At 33.0% G+C, this 9,184-nt stretch overlaps 1 protein-coding gene across 1 annotated transcript; it reads right to left on the reverse strand.

The window, feature by feature from the left end:
- Nucleotides 1-2,169: 2,169 nt before the first annotated feature.
- Nucleotides 2,170-3,857, reverse strand: LOC120173609 (probable inactive patatin-like protein 9). Its single transcript, XM_039180708.1, has 2 exons — nt 2,660-3,857; nt 2,170-2,486 (listed from the first exon to the last, which is right to left on the reverse strand). Exons 1-2 carry the CDS (start codon nt 3,587-3,589, stop codon nt 2,280-2,282), a joined length of 1,137 nt encoding a protein of 378 aa, XP_039036639.1. The 5' UTR covers nt 3,590-3,857; the 3' UTR covers nt 2,170-2,279.
- Between the last annotated feature and the right edge of the window lie 5,327 nt (nt 3,858-9,184).

The raw sequence follows: 9,184 nt of genomic DNA on the forward strand, positions 1-9,184 counted from the left end.
CATTACCGACGTTTTGGACTAAAATGCCCTTAAATTTTTATTTTTTTCCAAAAATATCATTCTTTTGTCATTGAATAATAAAAATTCTACGAAGGTTAAATTACAAATTTATCCTTAAATTATTTTAGATTTACAAAAAAAAAAGTCTATAATTAAAATTTTATATGAAGTTCAGGGGTTACATTTTTTTTACCCTTTCATTAAACTTTTTTTATATTTTTAATTTTGTAAAAAAAATTATATAAATATTATGAATTTAATTTTTTTTAAAAAATATATAAATATTTTACAATTTGTAATATTATACAAATATATAATAAGGACAATTTGGTCAAATATACATTCCAATAATCTTTTATTCCTTTAACCAAACACGGTAATCTTATATTCTACTAAACCAACCAAACACAAAATACAACATTCCCATTAATCCTATTCCCTGGTAATCTTTTATTCCCACTGGTAATCTTACATTCCGTGAACCAAACGCACCCTAAAAATTCCTAAGAATGCCCATAGAAAAACGAAAATTTTTATGTTAAAAAAAAGGACACTAATTTTACTATGACATATAACATTCAAATGATATAAACATTTTAATAAATTAAAATACATTAATGGTCTCTTGATTATATGATATTGTTTTGTCGAGTCTCTCAACTATTAAAAGTTATAAAATGGTAATCGGCTATTTATTATATTCCAAACTCATTTTTTTCTGTTAAAAATTAACGATATTATGAGCTAAACATCAACATGTTGATTGAGTACGATAGTCATTTTAGATTGTGAGTTCATATTTTATAATATCTTAGTCTTCAAGTGAACATTCAATTTAAATTGCCGTTAAATTTTTAACGAAAAAAGATAAATTTAAAATATATGAATAATCAGTGATTCATTTTGTAATGTAATTTACCCCAATTTATATATTAGAAGTTAAAGAAAGAAAAAAACAAAAGTTAAATGATTGAGAGTAAAAGAAGTTGGCCCTTTTTATGCAGGAAGGATATTATGCAACAGAAGGAGGATTTGATTCCTTTTCGCTGTCTATTCTCGTGTTTGATTCCACAATCAAAGGGTTGGGAGAAAGGGTAATTGTTTTATTGAGTAGCGGACCCAGTCTCCTTCTCTATTGGCTTTTGTTTGCAAGATTTCCCGTCCGTCCTCTCTGCTTCAACTTTCAACTCATCTTACCAAAGTTATGATGATTCTGGTCTGGCTTGGCTCAGATGTACGCATCTGGTTCTACCTATATCACTCGATTCCTCTCGTTACTTATTTCAACCTTTTGGCTAAAATGCCGATGCTCTAGTGTACCACTTGCTGCGGCAAACGGTATGCAAATTTATGGCGCGTTGTCCTACCCTAAATATCGCGGTAATGATTTTATATATAAGCTTTAAAATCATAAAAAATATACTTTTGCAATATAATAATTAATTATTTCATGCATTATTATAGTATTTTTTTACAAATGAGATTTTATATATAAGGAATATGATGGAACTTGTTTTATAACTGAGATTGCAGGATGTGATGGAACAACGCTAGTTTTTAACTTCTTACGGAGTCTCCCTCTCTAAAGCAGTAGCCATGGAATCCATCTTGCCTTTGAGGACCACTTGATAATTAATTCTCATCCTTTTCACTTCACATCTTGGCAAAATTTGAATTGCAAATTGGCAACATGAAAACTCACTTGCAGCCATTTTTTTTAATTTACAATTTTTAAATGACAAATAATTTCTTTTACATGTCCGTATGATTATAACTAGATTAATTAATATAATGTATATATGGAATTATAATTACAATTAGTAAATTAGTATAATTAGAGTTAATTATTATGATTATAAAATCTAGACTAAAAAGCCTCATATAATATTATATATGATGAATGAGGTATTTCCGTATTTGCGTTTATAAGGCATAATTATTCAATAATATGCGATTTTTTTAAGAAAACAATTTAAAAGGTTAATAATTTCAAAATCAAATTCATTATTATGCTTAATATTTTTAATTAAATGAAACAAAAATAAATTACACCAACTATGAATGTTAAGTTATAAAATTAAATATAATTATAGTTTTTTAAATTATAAATAAAAAGAGATGTGAATAATTCAAATGATCAGAGACTATTTTTACTGAAGTAGGGAAGTCAAAAGGTAAAACTTGAGGAGGATAATTCTTCATCGAAAAACTTGCGATGGTTCCAAATTACTACTTATAAAATAGAGTTAAAAGAGGAAGGGGGGGGGGGATTGGGAAGACTAGCTAACGGCTGTTTCCTTGCAGGGACTGGGAGGAAGGCTGGTTTTTCCAGACGCAACAAGGCGTTGCACAAAGCCTTCAATTCTATTTCCGTTATTCTCCGTCAGTAACCTCTTACCGCCAAACGGTAACGACTCCACTCCTCTTTCCTTCAGTACCTCCTCCATTCTCTGCCCCACCATACTTGCGTTCCCCAGTCCGTTTGCCTGTACGTTACAGTCCGTCAATTGTGGACGATCGCAATTAAATCCAACATTAAAATTTAAAAAGAAAATAGTTGAAATCTGTTTGGTTACCGAGAAATCCGAAGAAAATTTTCTTAAGAAGCAAATACAGAATCGAAGAGAATACAAGAAAAGAAACTTAAGCGTGTGCATACCTGAATTCGAACGTAGTCGTTACGGTTCCAACAGAAAGCGTTCCCTAACATCTGGTCCACCGTTTCCGAGACTCCGTCGAGCACAATGTCAACGACTGAAGAAGTTGAGCATTCATCGTTACTATGGACCTTTGATCTTCCGCAGGCTGGACCGTTTCCTAATGACAAGACCATCAGATCCTCGACGCCATTAACGGAAGGGAAATCTCTCTTGTTATGGAGCACGTGCGTGACGGCAGCGGCAGTGGGGTTGTTCATGACTAAACCTCCGTCCACCGCGGAGCACGAGGTCTTGCCGTCGATGGATATCAATCGGAAAGGTTTGAAGAGGCTCGGAGTGGCTGACGTGGCGCGGCACACTTTCCAAAGCTCAAAGTTGAAGCTAGGTGATTCGGAAGCGTCGGCGTGAGAGAAAACGAAGGGCGCGGAACTGTTAAGGTCAAAGCAAGGAACAAGGAGAGACTTACACGTGTCCTTCAGTGTCAAAGACGTTCCGTCTTCTCTCTTAAACATTTCCTTCAGCACCTTATCCATGCTCTTGCCGGATAATTTTTTCCGATTGCTAAGAACTCCGGCGAGCTTATTAACTTTAAAGAGCTTGGAGTTGTTCAGCGTGATAAACTTGACAGCTTCTCTAGCAGTGAAAAGTGGATGGCCAGTTCCATCATCGGCAGAGAGCATGACAGCAAGAATAGCACCAACGCCAGTGCCGGCGATCATATCAAAGAAATCAGCAATTTGAGCATGCGGATCACCGGTTTTGAGGCGGATCTGATCTTCAAGGTGTATAAGACCGGAACCAGCGACAATGCCGGCCGTTCCACCGCCATCGATGCTGAGGATTCGAGTCTTCTTCGTAGGTTCACAGTGCGATAGCCATTTCTGCTCCAGTTTCGTGAAGATCTCGAAAGTTGCCTTACTCAGCTCCATCTCGTTTGCTTCCTCTGTTAGCGCAAAAGTAACAAAGAAAAAAAATAATCCTTTGAACAATTTAGTTTTTCTTTTGATTTAATTGACGGATTATGTGTCTGCCGATAAGCATTAATGGCGACAATTAGCAAAAAGTGATATAATGCATCTCAATGTCTCTGACTGCAAATCTCAGTGGCCTGGGATTTTGCACTGGCACTAAGTTGAGTGAGAAAGAGTTGAAAGAACAGGAATGAGTGAGGATATGAATAGGAGAAATGGGATCGTTGGGTTTGTGGCCTTGGCTGGTGGTTATCTTATATATTAAGTACGCGGTGAGTGCTTCACTCACTGCTTCTGCGATTGTTCTTCCACATTTGTCGTTTCTTCTTTTTATTTATTTATCTATGTTTTACTGAGAGTTTACTTTTTCTTGGGTCTTACGTGTTTGGACTGTCCTCGCACGTGTTCTTATCGGGTTAAGTGAAGCGCCAAGTTCGGCTTCTCAATCGGCTCGGCTCACGCTTCCCTTCATTGATAAATAAATAAAAAATAATTATAATTAAATACGAGTTCAATGCCTTAGAATTAATTTCCTTGATATCATCGCTATACATTTCAGAACTTATAAAATATAATTATTTGAATTTTCAAATTTTAATTTTAGATTTATCTCAGAGACACACAAGTACAATTTAGTATTTTTTATATTTATTCAAAAATAATACATTACAATGTCAAATATACATATTTAAATTAAATCCTTTCTAGCTCCACGTGTCAAATTGTTGTTCCTAATTAACCCTTTTTAGGTGATCTCTTCCTTAATTGGTTAATTAATTGAGTTCTAAGGGTTAATAGGTTGCAAGTGTGTTTCCAAAAACCGGGGTGAAGAACTTTCATAGAAGCTAAAGTGCACTAATCAAACTACTAATTCCTAAAATTAACAAATAGGCAATAATTATGATATCATGAACTGAGAAAAAAAAATCTTTAAATAAATCTAATTATTCATAACAAGATCACTCATTTTAGATAATGAACGATCTTGTTGACATCTTGACAATCAATTAAACTCGGAATAATCATTTAGAAAAATAAACAAATATGAATGTCTTCTCAAGAGTCATACTAAATATTTAATATATATAAAAATATATATTAAATATTTATGAGATAATTATAAATCATTTTTTATTTTCATTTTCCATGAAAAAATATAGGTTACCCCTACATAACAACGATTATAGATGACGGTCCCTATCACTAAATAAATATTAACCTCTAAAATCAGTTAGACGCTTCTTTTCAGTACAAATAAAAATTATAAATATAATCTTAGTGCATCGTTGTTCATACTGTAAATTTAAAGAGAAAACTAATACGTGATCGAAGAAGCAATTGTTTTTGACAAAATAATATAAAGTAACGTGCACAAAGAACATGAATCAACTTGCACTAAAATTTAACCTTTACGGGGTGTTTGATTCATGAAAAAAAAATTATTATCACGAGAATAATATTTTCTAAAATCACATACCCACATTTGATTTAAGAGCATTATCTCTGGGGTAAGCAAGAAAACATGGTACGGGACTTTACTAACTCCAACTCTTGTCTTTAAACTTTAAAGCAACACTGCAAATCTCAGTGGTTATAATTGAAAAAGCAGACATTTGGACATGGCATTCATGTCGCATCTATTTGAACAAATACTTATTCTAAAGAACATGGTTCATGAACTTACAAAAGTAAATGTCTCCAACACATTTTCAATGAAAATCGACGTATTTGTAGTAAATACGGGGACATGCATGTCTTCTTGAGATTGGGGGAAGACCAGTTTCCCTGATCATTGCAGTAAATACGAGTTGAGATATTTCCCAAGGGGCTATTGCCGTGGGCCACCCTTCCCCCACTCCGAAATCAAAATCGAAATCTATATCCATTCTTTGTACGGATTTCATTAAAAAGGAAGAAGGAAGATGAATCTGCAATGATTTTGTTGGTAGTATTGGGCCAATGTTCTTCTGCATGTCTATGCCCTTTTGTTAAATCAATTTTGATGTCATGATTGAAAGGAAACTGTTCTTGATGGAATAATTTCGTATATAATGATTTATGAACTTGGCTTCTTTTCTTTGTTGTCATGGAGTTTAGAATGCCAATGTGATGCAACAGCAATTTAGGTGAGGTCAAACGGGCTTATGGTGAACTGGATAGCTACGGCCAACTACCATTTTCAAAGTTTAAGATTGTTTATTATTATTATTATATCTTTATAAGAAAGAATGGCAAGGGGTCGAGAGGAGATAGATTTTTTTAAATAGCTTGGAGTGGTTAGAAAATAATATTTGTTTATAATTTTTTTAGTTATTAATAATGTACATATACTTTTTAGACATAGCTATTTGTACTATGGACCTTTATGAAGAACAATCTTTCCCTTTGTCATTGAGATGACTCAAACGAAACTTTTGCATAGCTGTAGGATTGTAAACTAGTTTAGTCAAGCTCAAGTATTATTGAGCTCGATTCGACTCGAAAAGCTCACTAATTTAAAATTTTCAATCTTAACTCGAAAGCTCGCAACCTTAAACTTTTCAAGCTTGACTCGAAATAAAAAAAATAAATTTCGACTGGGGCTCAAGAAAACTTTAACTCAAAATAAACTCATACTTGGATCGATTGAAGCTCAACCTAGAGCTCGAACTCAAATTAGAACTTGAACCTCGAGTAATGAAAGTTTTATATTGTATTTTTTTAAAAACATATAAATGTTAATATTATTAAAATTTTAATGTTATTTTTTTGAGTTACTCATGAAATTTTTGAGTCGGGTATAAAATAGCTTACTTCGAATTGTTAAAAACTCAAGTTGAGTTAAAGCTCAAATCAATTTATTTTAATCGAATTAAACTCAAATAATTCACAAACTATTTTATCTCAGTCACAGTCTTACACAGAGGAGATAGATTTTTTGTCTCCCTGTAATGAGAATGAGTCAAAGTCAATATTGATAATGCTACAATAATGGACATTTAGGCAGGGATGGGTCTTGACCCGCCTCGATTGAAATGGTTAAATTCGAGTTATAGTCCTTGAAAAAAAATTCGAACTTAATTTCAAAACTATTATGAAGTTCACAATAAATTGCAAAGACCACCTGCCTAGAAGCAGAAGGTAACCCAAATTACAACAAATAGAGAGAATTGCCAAAGAGATCTTTGAGCTGGGCCTAGTGAGTGGTGAACCCAAAGTATATGGGACAAGACTTGCATTCAGGCCTAAACCCCAAGCCGACTTTCACGATGCCTATATGTTGTTGCGATCGTGAATTTATTTTCCTTCTTGAAGAGCGAGACAGATCATTCCCCATCGACACTGTTGTTGTTCTTGTAATACAACTGCTCGACTCCTGCCGGTCGTGCCTGGATAAAAAGCCGTGTGTTTTAGGTTTAATGACACTAAATAATAACCACATACACGAGCAGTCCTGGTCGTGTTTTCATCAACAAGGAGTTCAGGAAATTTGTGGTCCAACATTAGGCCCAAGAATCTTGTGGCCTCGAATCCAATTTACTGAGAATTGCCTCATCAAGCATCTCTTTAGGGTCCAAGATCGAGCCGACACTTATATTACTCTCATTCGACGTGAAACCAACGAAACAATCGTTAAACTTATCAAAGATTCCCTCGTCGCATCTATTCGACTATCGGTTTTCGATTTGCTCCTACTTCTATACTTGGTGTACTCCATAAGGACATTTTTGACCCAATGACCATTTAGTATCCCCTTAATATAATGGGAGCTGCTTCTTACATAAGGAATTTCTTAGAAACTTCCAACAAGTAGAAGATTAAGGAAATAGTAAAGTATGAATCCCAGTTCCAGCCACAGCCCACAGGGCAGGACCCTACCAGCATCGATTCCTTTTAATCTAAGATGGTTTCTTTATTTATTCAAATCATGGTCCAACTATATCACATTCACATCCCTTAAAAAGAAGATCACTTTGTCGTTTCTTTACTTTATATTTTAGGGTTAAATAGGGGAGATGGTGAATATATAACTGATTAAGAATTTATTTTAAAATAATCAGAATATATATGCGATAATAAAGCCGACTCCATCGTCCGCAAACAAATGTTATACCCCTCAACAAATCTCCTTTTTCTTCTCAAGATAATAGAAGGAAAAGGATTGATCTTTTATTGCCGCCACCACTCGTTGCTTTTAAGTGAAGTTCGTATGGAAAGTTCAGTCGACTTCCATCTTTGTGATATAATTAAGCTCCTTCTCCCTGGTCGGCTGGCCTGGCCCCATCCCCACACATGCCTTGTAAATTTCTAAATGATTTTCTAAGTTAACTAAATCATTACGTTATTAATTTATATATTTTATAGATTTAATCTTTATACAAAAATATTTTGAAATTAAATTTAGATTTTTATCATATAATAAAAATCAATGTTAAATAACAAAAAAGGTAAATTTATTGGGAAAATACGATGGAGGACGAATTTGTTCATACATATCGGTTCAAATTTTATTTTTCAAATAGGATTAATGTTATAATATGTGTCCGAAGTTTCGTGGATCTCTTGAGAAGATGCACGGAAGACACATCTTCTTCCTGCATTAGCTGTCTTGCTTGTCTTATTCATCTTCCCAAGCTCCATCAATGGTGCCCTTTAGCTCTCACACCTTTGCTCCAACAACGACTGAAGTAAGTTCATCATCGACCAATTCAATGACACCAACAACCATATTATTATTTTTACACTGAAGATTGAGAAGACATCGAATTTTTATATATATCATTATAAATACATATGATAATTCACGCATCTTAATTAATTCATTTTAAAAATTATTTTATAAAATAAAACTTAATAGTCCTTATTTATAATTTTTTTTCCATTTCATTATTTGAGTTGTGAATAAAAAAGAGAGTCAGTGGACCTAGTTGGAATCAATATTTTGAAATGTTTGGTGCAAAGTGATGGGGTGGGACCCAAAATAAGATTAAAAAAGACATTGACTTGCATAGTTTGCCAACACCATTTGGTCAGAAAAAGGGTTGTTTTCCGGTTCGGACATCAAACACAAACATCATTTCTCTTCCCACAACCGTCCTTTTTTTCCTCAAACATTATAATTTATTCAACCTCTCATTTTATATGACCAAATATACATTTTTTTCATATTCTTTAAAATTATTTTATATTTTATTTTAAAAAATGGGGTTCATATATGACAAATAAAGAGATCGTTTAAATACTAAATTTAGATTTGATGCTAATTGAAAACTTTATAAATCAATCGTCATCCTAATTATGTAAAGTTTATATTTTTCAGAAGATAATTATACAAGTTGTCTCTTAATCATTCTAAATTAGTTAGTAAATTTCTTTATTCTTATGATCTTAAAAAAAGTAAAATCGATGAAATGTTAACAAAATAATCAAAAGTGAATGATACTATTAGTCTAAGGGCTGATATAAATTTTTTTAAAGTTTAGGAACTTATGTAGAATGGGATCAAAATAAAATAATTTATAATTTATGAACCAATTTAGAATGGGGTCATAATAAAATAATTTGAAATTTATG

Source organism: Hibiscus syriacus, unplaced genomic scaffold (genome assembly GCF_006381635.1).
Source record: "Hibiscus syriacus cultivar Baekdansim isolate YM2019G1 unplaced genomic scaffold, ASM638163v2 tig00111983_pilon, whole genome shotgun sequence".
Taxonomy (NCBI): Eukaryota; Viridiplantae; Streptophyta; class Magnoliopsida; order Malvales; family Malvaceae; genus Hibiscus; species Hibiscus syriacus.